This window comes from Gigantopelta aegis, chromosome 10 (assembly GCF_016097555.1).
Source record: "Gigantopelta aegis isolate Gae_Host chromosome 10, Gae_host_genome, whole genome shotgun sequence".
Taxonomy (NCBI): Eukaryota; Metazoa; Mollusca; class Gastropoda; order Neomphalida; family Peltospiridae; genus Gigantopelta; species Gigantopelta aegis.
The window spans coordinates 8,241,613-8,261,559 of NC_054708.1; the positions used below are offsets into that span (position 1 = coordinate 8,241,613).

The 19,947-nt window shown below is 36.5% G+C and overlaps 2 protein-coding genes across 2 annotated transcripts; both read right to left on the bottom strand.

Annotated features, from left to right (window-relative positions):
• Positions 1–1,320: 1,320 nt before the first annotated feature.
• On the bottom strand, positions 1,321–2,672 carry LOC121384426 (speckle-type POZ protein-like). The gene has a single exon (XM_041514819.1). It carries the CDS (start codon positions 2,479–2,481, stop codon positions 1,705–1,707), a length of 777 nt encoding a protein of 258 aa, XP_041370753.1. The 5' UTR covers positions 2,482–2,672; the 3' UTR covers positions 1,321–1,704.
• A 13,384-nt stretch (positions 2,673–16,056) lies between these two features.
• LOC121382637 lies at positions 16,057–17,028 on the bottom strand. Its single transcript, XM_041512170.1, has one exon. The coding sequence runs from the start codon at positions 17,024–17,026 to the stop codon at positions 16,148–16,150; it is 879 nt and encodes a 292-aa protein (XP_041368104.1). The 5' UTR covers positions 17,027–17,028; the 3' UTR covers positions 16,057–16,147.
• Between the last annotated feature and the right edge of the window lie 2,919 nt (positions 17,029–19,947).

Below are 19,947 nucleotides of genomic sequence, written 5' to 3' on the forward strand. Positions count from 1 at the left end.
GTAGCCTATCAACAGGGCTAACAGTATGCATTTTTTTCTTTAGATTTTTTTAAGAGAGAAAAATACTATAATCGCATTTCGTTCTGTTAATGCAAATTGAAATATATTTAGTTAAATAGTTGATTGTATTATCAAGTCATTTATGTTGATTTACAAGTCAAGCTGATGAAAGCGAAGCGAAATCATCCGCCAACTATGTGAACTGGCGTGTGTACATTTAATTATGGGTCATTTTCACCTGTGAGATAGGACATTTACTATCAAGAAATATCAAAATCATCTGCCAACTATGTGAACTGGCGTGTGTACATTTAATTATGGGTAATTTTCACCTGTGAGATAGTTAGGACATTTACTATCAAAAAATATCAAAATCATACGCCAACTATGTGAACTGGCGTGTGTACATTTAATTATGGGTAATTTTCACCTGTCAGATAGTTAGGACATATACTATCAAGAAATATCAAAATCATCCGCCAACTATGTGAACTGGCGTGTGTACATTTAATTATGGGTAATTTTCACCTGTGAGATAGTTAGGACATATACTATCAAGAAATATCAAAATCATCTGCCAACTATGTGAACTGGCGTGTGTACATTTAATTATGGGTAATTTTCACCTGTGAGATAGTTAGGACATTTACTATCAAAAAATATCAAAATCATACGCCAACTATGTGAACTGGCGTGTGTACATTTAATTATGGGTAATTTTCACCTGTCAGATAGTTAGGACATTTACTATCAAGAAATATCAAAATCATCCGCCAACTATGTGAACTGGCGTGTGTACATTTAATTATGGGTAATTTTCACCTGTGAGATAGTTAGGACATATACTATCAAGAAATATCAAAATCATCCGCCAACTATGTGAACTGGCGTGTGTACATTTAATTATGGGTAATTTTCACCTGTGAGATAGTTAGGACATATACTATCAAGAAATATCAAAATTAGCTCGTAGAACGGTAGTTGCCACTTGATCCCCAAAATGAACCCCAGTCTGCACGCCTATAACGGGAGACATATAGTGCAAAGTAGATAGTGAAATTTGATTTCAATCAGCTCGATATCATGTTATGTCAAATACCATACACAGGAACATCTTAACATACCCTACAATGAATCATACAATATATATTCTACCCTACAATATATCATATATAATCCACACCACATACATATAATATGTAACTGAAACGCATCTGTTAATATTTCAGTTATCTTTTTCAACACTGATTTAGCAGCATACTATTGAATACACACAACATTTCTTCACTTCCAATAATATGATAAACACCCAGTAAAATATATTTTGAAAACGTTTTATTGCATACGTACATTTACTATCTCAGGATGATTTCTACATTACAAGATCTGCTCCATGCAAAAATAATTAAGTTAATGTTTTTTAGTTATTGTTCAACAATAATGGAGTCAGCGGTCATATTCCACTTGTTTTTTTTTTTTTCTAGTTAATAATATTTTGCAATTTAACAGTAGATTTTAAGTTAAAGTTTATTTTGCTTAGTAAGACAACTACAGCACGTAGATTAATCAACAGATATTGGATGCCAAACATTTGGTAATCCTGTCACACAGTGTTAAGAGGAAACCCGCTACATTTTTCCATTAAAAGCAAAGGATCTTTTAAATGCACTTTTCCCACAGACAGGACAACATATCCCACTAGGTTTACATAGTCTCCCAGCTGCCGAACACCTCGGACAATCTTTCACACGTGTCCACTTTGCGACCGAGTTCTTCCAACTTCTCGAGAATGGGCTCGGCCAAGTCCGCCAGACATTCGTTGCAGTATCCGGACGATCTTCGTCCCTTGTGGAAGGTGTGGCAGCCGTGGAATCCCTCAAACGTGTCGTGGACCTTCGGCACCAGCGGCCCGATCGTCTGGTGGAGCGACATGGCGAGACTCTCAATTAGCTGCAGGCGTCTCGACTGGAGCTCGGATTTCGTCTCCAGGCTGATGTCGCCGAAGTTCTCGAAGTCCTTCAGGATGTGGTAAGGGCGATAAATGGCCAGGTCCAGCGCGCGTGACAGCGCTCCCTTCAGGTCGTACCGGTCTGCCAGGAAGATCGTGTGCAGGAGGTGGTCGTGCGTGGGTTTCGGGCGTTCCTCGAACTGACACGACGACAGCAGATATTCCCCACACCGTCGTTTGAGATGGTTCACCTGGTACTCGTCTGCCAGGGGCAAGACGGAGTCCACGTTGCTGGCGTTGATCGCGTTCGTCGTGTTCGGGTATATACAAAGCAAAAACTGCACCACGTCCGCACATTTCTTTCCGGGAAGCGGGATTTCTTTGGCAGTCTTCTCTTTAAACTCGGACTCGAACATTGTCTTGAAAACCGGAGACGCCAATGACAGAACGGTTTTACTGACGTGTAGCCTATTTCCTTCGACGATCAGGACAACGTCGCTCTCCTTGGTGTGTTCAGTGAACATACTGGCCATGTTTTTATTTGCGGCTCTTCACAATAAATTTTATATAACTGACGCTGTTTTGACTGCTGCGTGTACTCAAAGTGACATATCTGCCCTCTATTCACCAGTCCAGCGAGACATATACACCAACACTAACGAGTTGAGACACTTTATTCTGTCTCCTTACCTAAAAATAAATAATAAAAAAGCCAGCAGGACCAAGTCGAAAGGTAACGTGATATAATGTTTTGCATGAATGAACCAGATACTGGCATTTAGAGAGATGTTAAAACCAGCCATAACTAGGGCCTATCGAATAGGAAGAAGCAAAACACAAATTTTCACATATGTATCCATTGCGTAGATTTTGACACGTGCTTGTTTTTTAAATGGACATTTTTAGATCCGAGTCAGTCATGAAATGACAGCTGATTATATGCCAACACAGTAACACCATAGAAACCGATTAACGCAAATCCTTTGCCGTAAAAAAAACCATCATTGCATTCTAACTTTTGACCATGACGGTTGTGTGTACCTCGATCTCGGTGAACCTTCCCCCTCACCCTGGGGTTGAAGTTACATAGCTTCGGCGACTTGTCAAAGTTCCGTGTATGTTATGACGGGGCAGTGGCTACTGTGACCCTCGTGCATGGTGCTAACCAGACACCACGGAAGAAGAATAGACCACGATGGAGGAAACGATCGCCATGGGCGACTAAGGCCCAAACCACACCGAAGCTGGGTCTGGGTCTGGCGAGTGTGGCAAAGACGCCATTCCTGGTGTATTTTGACGTCTGGGTCTATAACTGTTACGTGTTTTATATTGATGTACTTTGCATTAAATGCATTCGAATCTTCAGATATAATTTTTTTCTTAATCTCTATAAAGGCCAACAATAATTATGAAAATCCTACTTTTAATATAATAATTATATATTTCCTGTTGTTTATTAAAAAACCAACAAAAACAATTATAATATGTCTCGCACAAGCTGTCAGTGTGAAAATATAGCACGTTCTATATCGTCTGTAGCCAGATCTGTAGTTCACGCCAGCAAGGTGGGTAGCAAAGCCGTTGGCTCAACCTCCGAGGGCAGTCTCTTCTTTTGCAACACCACCACAGAAAAATATTTCAGGAACGACGGGGGCGGATCGAAGGAAACCAAAGCCGGGGACGGATCCTTCCGAAACCGTACCCCAAAGTCTCGTGCTTCTAAGGCGACAAGGGCGGATCCGGGGAAACCAAAACCGACGGCTCCACTACCGGCAGCACCCTCCCCCCACCCCCGGAGTGAAAACGATGAACACATAATACTAGTAATTAATCTAAGTTGGTACCAGAGGCGCGCCCACTACATTTTTCGACATCCCGTGAGTCAAAATCTGTCTCCCAGGAAAATTTGAAATATTTGAAAGCCTAAAACGCGTTTTCCTGGCATCTAGAACTTAAAAATGGATATTTTAAAACAATGATTTTCGACTATTTTGTAGATTGTAATTTTGTTATTACGGTTATTTATTTATTTTGTTTTTAAAATAAAGACATTTTAGCACACAACAAGAGTTACGGGTATTGGCAATTGCTTATTATAACGTTAGTAACAGAAATGGTACGTGCATAAGCGTACGTGACGGGGGGCGGTGTGTGAATGTGTGTGTGTGTGTGTGGGGGGGGGGGGGGCTAGTGCTGGAGAAAAACCTCAAATTTGGGGAAATATGGAGATATTCAGGCAAAATGTGCTAACCTGAGACCTTTTTAACATTTATTTCCATTCCACCTGCAAAATTAGTTGTCATCCATGTACAAATGCGCAGTGATTCCCTTGTAACTCTATATAGCTGGGGCGAGGCGTAGCCCAGTGGTACAGCGCTCGCTCGATGCGCGGTCGGTGTTTGATCGATCCCCGTCGGTGGGCCCATTGGGCTATTTCTCGTTCCAGCCAGTGCACCACGACTGGTATATCAAAGGCCGTGGTATGTACTACCCTGTCTACCATGGTGCATATAAAAGATCCCTTGCTGCTAATCGAAAAGAGTAGCCCATGAAATGGCGAAAGAGGTTTCCTCTCTCAATATCTGTGTGGTCCTTAACCATATGTCTGACGCCATATAACCGTAAATACAATGTGTTGAGTGCGTCGTTAAATAGAACATTTTTTTTCTATAACATCTCTATATAGCTGTTTGGTAGTAATGGTAATATGAATAAATATTGTTATCCAGATTCTTTTATTTTCGTTTAATTCGGGGAAAAACCTGCCTGCCCCTCCCCCCCCCGAACATATTTATGAAAAATTAAACAAATTACTTTGTTTACAAATTGTACCATCACGAATCACCGCCAATATATGCATCCCCTATTAAGAGTACAGGTGTAGTAGTCCTTAAACGTTTTTAGTAAAAGGTACTGCACAAGGTATTGCATCCCATTTCATTTTTGTCATTGATGCGTCATATCATCAAAATCTACATGTTGGCCATAAAACGTTTTAAAATACTAGGAAATAACCGGCATTATAAAGCAACTTCTATGCCAAAATGACTGAAGAATATTGCATGATATATCTGGAAGCCAGTGTCGATTTGAACCTCTATATAAAAATCAAGACCTGAACAGGATTCCTTTCTGTTGTTAACCTTTCCTTTATAACTTTGGATGATAATGGAAGATGAACTACTGGCATTGTCATGCAATATTATCGAAGTCTACAAGGTCATCAATATAGCAGAAACTACAATGAAACAATTTTGCTTCATGCAGGTTCCTTTGTTTTGAGTTTGCCAGATTAGTTAAAAATTCTGAATCATGTACTCTGCAGCTTTGTTGAGGGGAATGCTTAAAGGACGAAGACCAGCAAATATTGTTTTATTGGAGAACTGCAAAAGTTACAATCAAGTATTAATCAATATTAAAAAAGAAGAAAAAAGTGAACCTCAGCTTTTGCGGGAGGGTTCGGACGAACCCCCCGAACCCCCCTTAAATGCGGGCCTGTACTATAAAAAGGTATAACTTTCAAGTAGTATGTACGATTTCAAGGTAATGTTGTTCACACACAGTGTGATTCTGGGAGTGATTTTTAGAGGCAAACCTTTTACTGTCCTGCAGAATGTACAAATAGTTAACACTGACTGTATACGTGATGTATATACAAGTATATGCGTGCAACCGTGCGTGCGTGTGTTTCTTGCAAAGTTGGAGAAAAAAAGATGAATTGTTTCTGAATATGTATCCGACCTTTAAACAAGAAAAAGAAAACGTTTTATATAAGTAGAAATGGTATCCACAGCTTAACGACTTTGCCTTGACTGTAAATGTACGAGTTTTAAACGAACACTTGATCAACAGTACGGATTCGCACCGGCGCGCTTGTATTATGTGTTAATGAATAGTTCTCTACGTGTATACGTTAGGCCGTATTGTATTACCTCCACAACGCTACCGCGTTTAGTGTGTTGTGAATATCATCGGACTACATGATTATATCACAGGCTAAACGACCCTAACTACAACCAGAGAACGGGGTCACAGTTAACCTTTTCATTTCGGGGTGGAAGAGTGGTAGTAGGATCTGAATGCATATGTATGAACACACAAAGGTGTGAAACGCCCAAACCTTTTAAGAAAGTTCTAGGATATTATCAACGGGTAAATGATATTGAACCTTGAATGGCTTAAAACGTACTTCGTGGTATCTATACAGTGTTCTTATCGTTGATTTTAAAAACCAGTGGCATTAATTTACAAATTCAAGCAATATAGTGACCCTGTCAGAGCTATATATTAAAATGTTTGTTTATCTGGCTTTGTACGTTTCAACGGATGCATCCAAATTATGTTCGTGAAATGGCTATGGTATGACAACGGAATACAGAATAACGTGTCTATGCAGGATTCTGTTAACATATAAAACCAACAAACTCTCCAGTCAACACACAAGCATGCGTATCAAGGGTGGATCAAGAATTTATCTATGGAGCGGGTGCATCGTCACCTCAACACCATGCTGACCAAGATATTATATGTCCCTATTAAAAAAAAAACCCCATCCCAAAAATCAACCGATTTTAATTTTTATTGATACGGAGTAGAATTAGAAAAAAATTGTCGTCAATTGGGTGGGACTGTGACCCCCCCACCCCCCACCCCACCCCTCGGTCCAACATATCCTACGACCCTGGCCTCTTTATAATACAATAAATCATCACATTCGTTTGAGAAGTATATTAAAACAGTTTTTACACTTTACCCATAATTGTCTTATATTTATATATCAAAAGCGCTATGAAATGATTAACATTCTGCAGAATAGCACTGTATTATAACATATAAACAGGTTCACATGTCATAATTTACAAATATTATAACATCCAAACATAGCACATAAAATCAGTATTAAAACCTGGCATAAAATGACTTCTAAAATGCAGGCCCACACACCCTCAACCTAAGAGCAAATTTAGTGAAAAACAGAGATAACCGAAGTTACCTAGTAAGAAGTGGCTGGGTGGGGATGGGGGGTGGCTGGGAGTGGGTGGGGGGTGGACATATATTTTTTGTTTTATTTGGCCTAACACACATATTTTTTATGAAGTTTAGGGAGTTATTAAAGTACAATTACATCAGTAAAAAGGCTACATTTGATATTTTGTTTTAAAAAAAAATGTAAGGAGTAACGCAGTTGTAAATCTTTAAGAGAACTATATATTCCTAAACAGTATGTGAATAATCCTAGTATGTTCAAATGTTTACAATTGTTGAATAGCAGAAACCAGAAAATAATACGAAAGTTGGCTACATTTTGTTATTATGCATCTGAACATCTTTTTATGCTTCTCCAAAATGTTCTTTTTTAAAAATCAGAAAAGTAAAGAAAAAAGTTTTATATACTAATAATTAAAGATTGAGTGGGGTGGGGGTCAGAGCTGTATTACTGCACAAGCAGAGTAGGACCAGGCCTAGGGCGCCAGTCAGTGGCATAGGCAGGATGTTGTATTGGGGGGGGGGGGGGGGGGCACCTGGCAGCCAAGTAAACAATGATATCGAGTACGCCACTGATCACCCCTAATTTCCCGGGACTGGGGGGGGGCATGCCCCCCCCCCCATGGCCCTCCCCCGGCTACGCCACTGGCGCCAGTTTATTATTATTATTATTGTTTTTATTATTTTTTAATTAAAAAACCAAAAAAACCCCAAATTCCACTAAGTAGAAAGCTAACATTTTTCTGAAAATATTGTGAAGATTCATAAGTCCCATGGCTGAGATAGGTTTTTATGATTTTAATTTAGTTGTAATATAATGTATACTTTCAAATGCAAATATGAACCCATAGATATACATTTGTTTTTATTTTACGTTTGAATATCTCATGAACATAATTAATATGACCAATGTGCCATCTTGTTGTTTATTTACTTACATTTTTTTAACGATGTTCTTCATATTGAATTACGGCCAGTGTGTAAATAAAGTTCAGTTCAGAATCAACTCTTTATGCCAGATCCATCCGCTACCACCACCTCCCCCCGCTCATGTTTAGCTACCTATCCCTCATTTTTTTTCTTTCAAATACTAGAATTTACTCTTTATGCCAGATCTATCTGTCCCCCCCCCCCCCCCCCCCCCCCCCCCCCCCCCCCCCCCCCCACCCCCCCCCCCCCCCCCCCCCCCCCCCCCACTTCCCTTCTCATGTTCATCCTCATATTCCTAAGTTTGTCCAGAGTTGTAGAATCTACTCTTTATTATATATGATACAGTTCCATAACCAATTTACAGGGCCAAAGGTTTACAGTTCCGTGACCAATTTATGGGGACAAAGGTTTGAAGGTGTTTTTCATATCTTCGAAGTCTTCTGAACAACATTAGCGGGAATGACCCCAAAATGACCTTTAAAGGTCACCTTTGTGTGGATACCTATACCCTCAAAAATGTTTTAAAAAATAAACCTACAATTTTTCTAAATGACCTCAAATGACTCCAAAATTATCCTCAATGGTCAATTTTGCATGGGTACCTCCCTTCGCCATAAACTGTACTTACACTCCCCATAAACCATACAAGATGGCGACGGGTGCAACAAAATTATCCTGCCAAAAACCCCCACAAGAACTTACTTGAAGCAGACACCTTAGCTGAGGTAAATACCGCCACAATACGTGTCGAACATCATCTGGAGCACATCACTACACATTTGAGGTGAGAATATGCCCAGACACACGAACAGCGAGCAATTACAAACTCGGCAGGCCGTGCCCATTACAGCACAACAGCCAAAACAACAAAAACAAACAACGTCAACAACAAGCGAGAACAGCTGTAGTCCCGCTAATCTCACCACCACAATGAACTTCTCGGACATAACAAAATCACCAGAATATGGTAACCCAAACTTTCAAATGCATGTTTTAAATCAGCCAAATCAACAGGTATATACACGACAGGTCAAAAAAATTACGCGCCCTTGGCAACCACCATGCAACAAACAACAACCGCTCCGCCATTATGTTTATTGAAGGTAGAGAATACATCCCCGGCCAGACAGGAAACAATCATATGTATCTAACCCAGCCACCAGCAGCACCCCAGCATCCAGCACCACCTCGGCCACAAGTGCCATCTCAGCCTTCAGCACTATCCCAACCCCCAATACCAGCCCAGCCTCCAGCTCCTGCCCAGCAACCAACACCATCCCAGCCTCCAACAGTGCATCAGGAAAACCAGGTACAACCCAGGAAAAGGGGCAGACACAGCACAGGACCTCACTACTCAACAGTGACAAACACAAACAGATTTGCGGGTATGCCCACAGATGTAGATAGCTAGGACAGGCAAGGAGATCTTCAGCACCCTTATGGACCTATCGACAGTTATAGTGTGTCTGGCACACCTGTTGTTAATATACTGTACCCTTCTGAAAACCACACATACTGTGTGACCAGCCCACAAGTCTCTGAACAAAATACTAAAAATCATCCTTACAAGGTTAAATGTAATAAGCATACCATTACACATCTGTCAAATATGAGCTGTGCCTCACAACACAATCACCCAAATGAAAACAAAAAAGCTACCCCCATATTAAATTTGAACTCTGCTATTCCTACTGTACATACAAAAGCACACAGTGACAATAATCCCATTAATAACATAAATGATATAAACATACCAAATGTGAATTGTCACACATATGGTGTCAATCACCCAAAGTATATCTCAAATTACCCAAACATGAATAACATAAATCACCTCTAATAATACAAGTGATGTGAATATACCAGATATGAACTTTGTAACATATGGTGACAATCATTCAAGTGGTAAACACCTAGTGATGCTATTAATAGTGTACCACCTACCTTTGTTAAGAACAGTGTAACACATGGTGATAATCACCAAAGTGATATTTATAACAATGCACATATCCCAGAAATGAATTTTGTAATACATGATGATGCTATTATAAATAATTCACTCTCTTCAAGTTTGAAATGTGTAACACATGATGATAACAACCCCAGTGATGATGATATTATTAGAAACAATCCACTTTCTCAAAGTATGAACTATGTAACACATGGTGATAACAACCCCAGTGAGATGATATTACTAGAAACAATCCACTTTCTCTAAGTATGAACTATGTAACACATGGTGATAACAACCCCAGTGATGATGATATTACTAGAAACAATCCACTTTCTCTAAGTATGAACTATGTAACACATGATGATAACAACCCCAGTGATGATATTATTAGAAACAATCCACTTTCTCTAAGTATGAACTATGTAACACATGATGATAACAACCCCAGTGATGATGATATTATTAGAAACAATCCACTTTCTCTAAGTATGAACTATGTAACACATGGTGATTACCATCCTAGTGATGCTTTTAGAAATGTACTTACACCAGTGATCAATTCTGAAATACATAGTGATATTTATTATTAGAAAAAATCCACTTTTTCTAAGTATAAACTGTGTAACACATAGTGACAACTACCCAAGAGATAATTTTAGAAATGTACTTACACAAGTTATTAACTGTGAAGCATATGTTGATAATCACTCTAATGCTGATGTTGTCATTAGTAATAATATATTTTCCCAAAATGCTGTGACAAATGCTGACAACCATCCTGATATTTTTAGAAATGTATTTACTCCAGTTATAAACTGTGTAACACCTGGTAATAATCATTCCAGTGATGATGATATTAGTATCAATAATTTTTTTCAAAATATGAGCTGTATATCACTCGATGATAACCACCCCAATGATAGTTTGAGAAATGTACATACCCCAGTTATGGATCCTGTAACACAAGGTGACAATCATCCAGTGATATCTTAAGAAATGTAAATACTCATGTTATGATTCAGGTAACACAAGGTGACACTCATCTCACTGATATTTTGTGAAATGTAAATAATCATGTTATGATTCAGGTAACACAAGGTGACAATCATCTCATTGATATTTTGAGAAATGTAAATAATCATGTTATGATTCCTGTAACACATGGTGACAATCATCCCAGTAATATCTTGAGAAATGTAAATAATCATGTTAAGATTCCTGTAACGCAAGGTGACAATCATCCCAGTGATATCTTGAGAAATGTAAATAATCATGTTAAGATTCCTGTAACACAAGGTGACAATCATCTCAGTGATATCTTGAGAAATGTAAATACTCATGTTATGATTCAGGTAACACAAGGTGACACTCATCTCATTGATATTTTGTGAAATGTAAATAATCATGTTATGATTCAGGTAACACAAGGTGACAATCATCCCAGTGATATCTTGAGAAATGTAAATAATCATGTTAAGATTCCTGTAACGCAAGGTGACAATCATCCCAGTGATATATTTAGTTATGCATTTACCCCTGTTATGAACTGTGTACCACAATGATAACTACCCTGGTGATGATGTTATTATTAGTAAAAATCTATTTACTTCAAATATGGACTGTATAACACTTGATGATAACCACCCCAATGATTGTTTTAGAAATGTACATACTCCAGTTATGAATTCTGTAACATATGTTGATGCTATTTATAGAAATGTACTCACTCCAGTTATGAACTGTGTAACGCATGGTGAATAATCATTCCAATACTGATGTTATTATTAGTAACAACCTACCTTTTCCAAGTGTAAACTGTATATCACATGATGAAAACTACCCCAGGGATATTTTGAGAAATGTACATACCCCAGTTATGAATTCTTTAACACATACTGATAATCATACAAGTGATGATGTTATTATTAGTAACAACCTACCTTTTCCAAGTGTAAACTGTATATCACATGATGAAAACTACCCCAGGGATATTTTGAGAAATGTACATACCCCAGTTATGAATTCTTTAACACATACTGATAATCATTCTAGTGATGATGTTATTACTAGTAACAACCTACCTTTTCCAAGTGTTAACTGTATATCACATGATGACAAACATCCCAATGATACTTTTAGAACTTTTATTACCCCGTTATGAACTATGTACCACAATCACAATTATCCCAGAGATATTTTTAGAAATGCAATTATCCCAGTTATGAACTGTGTACCACATGCCAATAACCTTTCTAGTGATGATGTTATTAGTAATGATATATCTTCTCCAAGTATGAAAAAAGTGATACATGTTGAGCACTTTTGCAGAGATGTTTCCAAAAATGTACTTACCTCATTTATCAACTCTGTAACACCTACTGACAACCATGCTTGTGACAATATTCCAAATTATAACTCTGGTATACTAAATGACAATCATCCAAACAAATCTGCAAATGTATCTTTCTCAAATATGAACTTTGTATCACATACTGACAACCCACCAATTGGTGTTATTGACAATGTGTCTACTAATACCGATAAACCAGATAGAAATATAATAAATACAGACCAGCAAAAGAAATTAATTAATATGGAATCTATACATTTTCTTTGTTTAAATGTATGTGGGCTCAGAAGCAAATTATTGATACCTGAATTTGTTGAAAATATCATCAAATATGATATTTTGTGCTTTACTGAGACCAAAATAGATGAATCGGATAAACTTTCAATTCTTCTACCTGGTTATACCTTTTACCAGAATAACCGCCAAAACAAACTACGGCCCTCTGGTGGCATAGCTATTGGTATCAAAGATGAGTTAGTCACCAGTCTCAATATTTTTTTTATTTTTTTTAAAGATTTATTGCCCCCAGAACATAGACAGTGAATAGGTTGGGGAGCTGTGGTCACTGCCTTACAAAGTACATATTTAAACAATAGTATCTAAACAAAATATGCTATTTAAATATGTTAATGCTTTCTATGATATTTATAAGATGGAAAAGGAGGGAGGGAGGGAGAGAGAGAGAGGGAGAGAGGGAGGGTGCAACAGCAGTAGATAAGTATAAAGAAGTTGTGGGGATATTGAGAGAGTATTAGAGAATGACATTTTTATTAGTACTCTATTTCCAAATGAACTTTCAAAGCATTATTTTTAATTAAAACATTCTTTCAAAGAGTGTTTTATAGGGTGTCCATTGCTTATGAAATGCTTCATAGTTGCAATTTTTGTAATAAATATATTTTTCTATTTCAAAATTATTTTGTAGAATATTTTTCGCGGCATTAACATGTAAATTTCTTTTTTGTATTTTCATACTGTAAATATAATATTTTATATTGATAGTCAGCCAATTTACAAAATCACCTTTTTCGTTGTTGATCATGCCTAACATAACTATGTCTCTGCTTAGAGTAATATTAATTCCAGTTTCATTTCTTATCCATTCTTCTATTGCTTCCCACAGAGAATGTACTAAACTACATTCAAATAGAAGGTGTTTTATGGTTTCAGGTGATTTGTTGCAAAAACTACAGTATAATTAATCATATTTAGAAATTTGTTAGTTGTAAGAATTCGGTGTATGATTTTATACTGAAACCAAGATAACGTTGTGCTTTTGACAGATCTAAAGGGTAGAATGTAATATTTTTCCCAATCATATATATCATAGATATATCCTTCTTTAGAATATTTTATTTGTGATTTTGGAATGGTGGTTTGAGTGTTCAGTAAATCATATATATGTTTGCAACCTTTCTGATCTTTGAACAAAACCTTTAAGTTATATGGAAGAACAGGATTTTGTAATGCTATAAAAACATCATCATTTAAATTATCTAGGTTGTAAATGAATGATTTTATAGCACTGACCAATGAAGCATATTCCAGAAAATTGGTAATTATGTCATATTTCTCTATGAACTGTTCATATGTTAGAAAGTCTCCTTGTTCTTTCAACAAATCGTTAATAAAGATAATACCTTTTGAGTCTCAATATTGATGTCACCCACCAATCAGAATTTGTATCTTGGCTTAAAATCCCAGGTGAGAATATAGACCTACATGAAAAATTGCTGATTGGTATACTTTATATTCCCCTTATTACAAGGAAATTACATTTACTATTATTGAAAATGAAATAAATCAGCACACAAAATTAGGAATTCCATTGATGTTACTTGGTGATTTTAATGCAACTTGCAAGAACAAAATGCCTGCCAGACTATATCACACTTGATGATGCTCCCCTATAACATTGATAATGACAGAATAGATTTTTTTAATGATATAACTAAATTAGAATCATGTAATGTCCCAAAAGATAGAGTAAGTCGAGATACAGGGAGAATAAATAGTCATGGCACACAGCTTCTAAATCTGTGTAAAACACATAACCTATACATAGCTAATGGTAGAATAGGTAATGATAAATATATTGGAAAACTAACATGCAAAGACAGTAGTGTCGTTGATTATGTTATTGGTAGCCACCAGAATTTTAACATAATAAATAATTTTCAGGTCTGTAATTTTGACCCACTTTTCTCAGATGCACACTGCGCTTTGACCTTCAATATTAATTCATATCACTATCAAGCTCTCACATTAACAGAAGAAATTAATAAAAATAGACATAACACTGTAGATTCAACAAACATAAAAATCCGTAAATGGATACCCGACAAAAGACAGCAGTTTGTCAATAAGTTTGACCAAAAGTCACTTGATAGTATCTCCAGCATTTTGTATAACGACACACACACACGTGTTAACAAAGCGATTGAGGTAATGAAAAATCTATTTATAGACTGCAGTGTCAACATTCGGCCGCGTGCCAAACCGTGCTCGTGCACGGACTAAATTTAAAACCAAGCGACCTCTATTTGGCACGTGTCTTGTCTCTAGAAAAAAATACCACGCGGCAAAGAAAACATGTTACATATTCAGTATATAAAAGTGCAGAAAACAAACGGAGATTAATTAACGCAAGCAGATCATATAAGAAATTTTTATTTAAACAAAATGCAGCTCATAAATACAAAGCAGAAAAACAAATGCGAGATCTGAAATTAAATGACCCGAAATCTTTTTATAAATTATTAAAACCAATAACTGTGAATAATAATTTCCCATCACTAAACGAACTTAGCAACTTTTTTGAAGAAGTAAATGAAGGAAATTCTATGGATAATGATATAAATCAAGATAGAGATTTCGAAACTTTCGAATTAGATAATGACGCTCTAGATAAACCGATTGAAGAAAGAGAAGTTAAAAATGCAATAAAACAACTTAAAAATGGAAAAGCTTCCGGAATTGATAATATTACAGTATTTATTTAAATGTTCTGTCACCATGTGTCTTCTTTTTAAAATGTGTATATAGCTATTTTGAATTATGTCTGTATATATTCTATGAAGAACTCCTGTTGTCATCTCGTCACTGTAAATAACTATTGTAAAATATGTCCTCATATGCTGTCGTTAGACGGCCTGAGTGAATCGAAATAAAGTTTGAAGTTTGAAGTTTGTCACTTTGTAAAGACCTCACTAAGCATGGGTACTCATTTCTAACAAACCATGTCCCAAAATGTGGACGTAACCTTTTCCTAAACGACTCTCTCTTTCGTTAAATTATGGATCTGACCATGAAATTTCAATCAGGAAGCACCCCTACTAGATGTGTAATGGATATATCTATAAACCAAATAATAATATGACCATTATTGATCAATATTATTGGAAAGAATTAAAAGAAACCAATGATTTGTGTCATTTACAGCATATTATATGACCTTCAATTGACCTTAAAAATGTAGGTCAAATTAACCAATTATGAAAATCCAGAAAATCAAAATGGAAAGTTTGGATATTAAGCGTCAAAATAAAAAAATTTAAGGAGTTTAATCTCCCCTATAACTGAAATTTGGTGTCTGTCCCGTGGACTGTTGTTTTTGGGTAGCAGCAGATCAAACACGAATTGACAAATTGACGTACCGTTAAAAGTATACAAATCCCAGTTGACATACAAGTTTAGGCAATTAAGAGTTGCAGATCTGACATCTACACATATTTAAGGTCACGTGACACGCACAGAATGTTAATTCAATATCCTCCATTTTAACAGTTTCTACAGTCAATATCAGCCCAATATAAGCAACTTTAATGAATAAAAAAGGACAGTAAAATTAATGGTTTTAGTGGTTTATAAAGTTTTTCTATTAAGATACAGACTTGTTTAAACTTTATTGTTGGATGCAAATGCTGCTGAATTAAATCTTTACAAATGAACGATGGACTAACTACAAACTGAAATAATGTCAAAAATATCCACCACTGTACTGTGGACTTTTCGAGAAATAGTTAAGCGTTTCTTTTAAAACAGTTTCTTCTTGTTTATAAGAGCTCAAAATACTGTCCAAAGATGGTGATACGATTAGCACACATCGTTCACAACAGGAGCACAATTGGCAGCGGGTACTATGTACACGACAGTTTGTCAGATGTATTTGATCCACATTAGCTGCGCCATCTGATAATTTCTTCACTTGGCATAATACAGTCAGTGCTGATTTTTCGAACGATTCCAGTCGTTGTTCAAGTACATCGAATTTCACAGCCGAGTTCAATTCGTTGAATTCTTCGATCAGAATTAATTCGGTACAAGGACCTTTTGCTGCTAGTTTGGTGACCTCCCAAAGTGACTGCTTCAGAGAATATTTATCCGAAATTAACAAAAAGTGAGCCAGTTCCTTTGCAGATAATGTTTTATGATTCAGTTTAACTGAATGTACTATCATCTCTTCTGATCTCCTCTTTACACTCTCCACTTGGTACTCATGGGCCAAGGGAAGCACAACGTCGATATTTGTTCGGTCGACACTTTTAACTGTGTTTGGATATAAGCACAGAAGGAACTCGATGAAATATTCATACTTCTTGTCCGGAAGTGGAATCTCTTCTGCGTATTTCTCCTTTAAGTCGAGTCCAAACACGGCGGCGAATACAGGTGAAGCCAGGGACAGAACTGCTTTGTTGACATGTATCGGCTTATCCTCCACCAGTAGGACGACATCGCTGGTGGCGCTTGGTTCACTAAACATGTTATTGGGTTTTGGTGGTACAAAAACGAAAGGTTCGCCTCCATAACTGTTAGTATCCGAAGCTGGATCCGTGTCTGAAGTCATGTGGTCCGACATTTTTGAAAACTGGTGTTTGACATACGATATACAACTACTGAAACATACGAGTGAAATACTTCCTTGTCCTGCTACTGGCCTCGGTGGCGTAGTAGTTAGGCCATCGGTCTACAGGCTGGTAGGTACTGGGTTCAGATCCTAGTCGAGGCATGGGATTTTTAATCCAGATACCGACTTCAAACCCTGAGTGAGTGTAAACCACTTGCACCGACCAGTGATCCATAACTGGTTCAACAAAGGCCATGGTTTGTGCTATCATGGCTGTGGGAAGCGCAAATAAAAGATCCCTTGCTGCCTGTCGTAAAAGAGTAGCCTATGTGGCGACAGCGGGTTTCCTCTAAAAAAACCTGTCAGAATGACCATATGTTTGACGTCCAATAGCCGATGATAAGATAAAAAATCAATGTGCTCTAGTGGCGTCGTTAAATAAAACAAACTTTACTTCGTGCACAATTACACTACCTGTCCTTTCCGAGAATAATATCACACAATCACAAACTTCCTCTGAAATCCGGACACACACTAATAATGCAACCACTTTACCCCTTTCAAGTCAGTCTTCACATTCATTTTCACTGATTCAACTTTTGACAACTGCATTTTTAATGTATTTGATAATTTGACGCTCTCCCTCATGTTAATTAGTTCAAAATTCATAAACTAGCCGTTTTACAACAGATCTTCCATTTAAGTATATAGGTTGTTCAATTCTTAATTTATGATCGTTTGATATTTTTGGGGGAAAAAATGTTTGCGTTATGAGTTGATGTTCAATTATTTAAAATTTTATAACGTTTTATCCACATTTAATTCAGAAAATTTAAATTTATAAAACCTTATGTAAATCATTATAATGAATCGGAGATTTGACGGAAAAAAACGAATGTAACTTTCTAAGGGAATTCCCTTATTTGTGTATTAATACAGTTGTAAATCATTGTGGAATAGAGTTCGATTGGGTTTTTTAATATAGTTTTGTATTATAGCAATATTAATGCATCTGGAATTATAAGAATTGAACGTTATCTTTTTGACGTTCAAGCGATGATAAACACCAAAACGACTTCGCATTCACTCGGGTGTTCTCATATTGATTTTCCCGAACACTTGGCCCGTGTCATTTGTACAATGACCACGTGACTCGCGCAGTTTTCCGTATATGGTATTGATTACTATCCATTGTTCTAGACGGCTGATCTGTGACGTCGTGCTTACATTTGCATATTAATGAGTTATCGTGCATATTAATGAGAATCCTGCGGTGGCAGGGTTTCTGACCCCTAATAATATACTACTGTTAACTTTAACATATCATTTGACTTTATCCAGGTTGAGAAACAGTCAATTTAGTGAGTACTTCTTTGTCTTGGGTAGTGGCTGACAGAGGAAACAATTTCGACATACCATTAAAACATGCACATTCCCAGCTAACGCACAGGTTTGTTTTTTTATAGCTGCTATACCAATGCAAATTATAATAGCCTGTCAGTTATCTACATACATTATCTAGAAGAATGTATCGAACGAAATTAATATTGTAAAATAAATGCATTTTTAGTTCCAGATTTCCCAGTTAACATGCAAATTATACTGACCAATTAGATACATTTAATAATCAAAAGTAAACCTTTAATAGCGCTTTCTGAACCTATTATTATTAACCATCTTTGTTTAATACAGATTATCTCTGATTAAAATAAACACTATATATAATAACCTGGGAATTATTTACGGCAATAGACAATGTCGTGGAGATTGACATGGTGTTTTTATTTTTCCACCGCATTTATTGGAACTTTAACATTTTTATTGTCACTTTTCTAAATTATTATTATTATTATTATTATTATTATTTGTAATACTGAAAATTAAACTCTGATCTTACACTTTAATTGCAAAACTGCCATGGACAATGCCGCTAGGGTTGTGATAATATTAAAATTGTTTAATTATTTTAAAATGTTGTGGTCTATTGATCAGTACATAAGCATACAAATTATAACAATAGAAATATAAATAGATGGTATAAATACAATTATTAAAAATAAATACTCTTTATTAAAAAGTTAAAGTTTGTTATGTTTAAAGACACCACTGGAGTTAATTGATTAATTAATCATCGGCTATGTCAAACATTTGGAAATTTTGACTCATAGTCATTAGAAGAAAACCGCTACATTTTTCCGAATGCAGCAAGGGATCTTTTATATGCATTTTTTTCATACACAGGCAAGCACATACCACGGTCGTTGACCACTGGCTGGAAAGAGAAAAAACCCAATCATTTAAATGGATCCACTGAGGTGATTCGATCCTGCGACGCAAGCATCTCAGACGGGCACTCAACCGAGTTTATTAAAAAGAGAGTGACGAAGAAGATGTTATGACACACTGTATTTTAAAGCTAATTTTTTTTATTCCATTTGGGGACACCATTATCATATTTATCAATATTGACAAACCCCATGGTTTTGTTGATTTTAACCTTAAAGGAATGCTCAAGCAAGGCTTTTTGACTGGTAGACATACTGAACGATATATAATGCACATTATTGCTTAATATCAACAAGTATATTAGTATATTTAATTAATAAAACGGTTAAATGTGACGGCTATTAAGTATAACGAGCGTATCCATTTTGTTCGATCCCAGTGAATACGCCATCTGGCGAGCCGCTGGTTGCCTAATATTAAACGCGTCACGTCAGGAATTAGTCTTAGAAATGAAGAAACAAACGTTCCTGATTTTTGCAAGATGATGAAACAGGCATGCATCGCAATGTTCTATAATAATATCCATCCCAGTATAAGTATATATATTTTTCAATACAAAATAAACCACCAAGGTCAAAGTCCAAATAACTGTATCATGTTTTGTCCATGCATTAACCTACATACTGAAGTGATAAACGGAGTGTTTT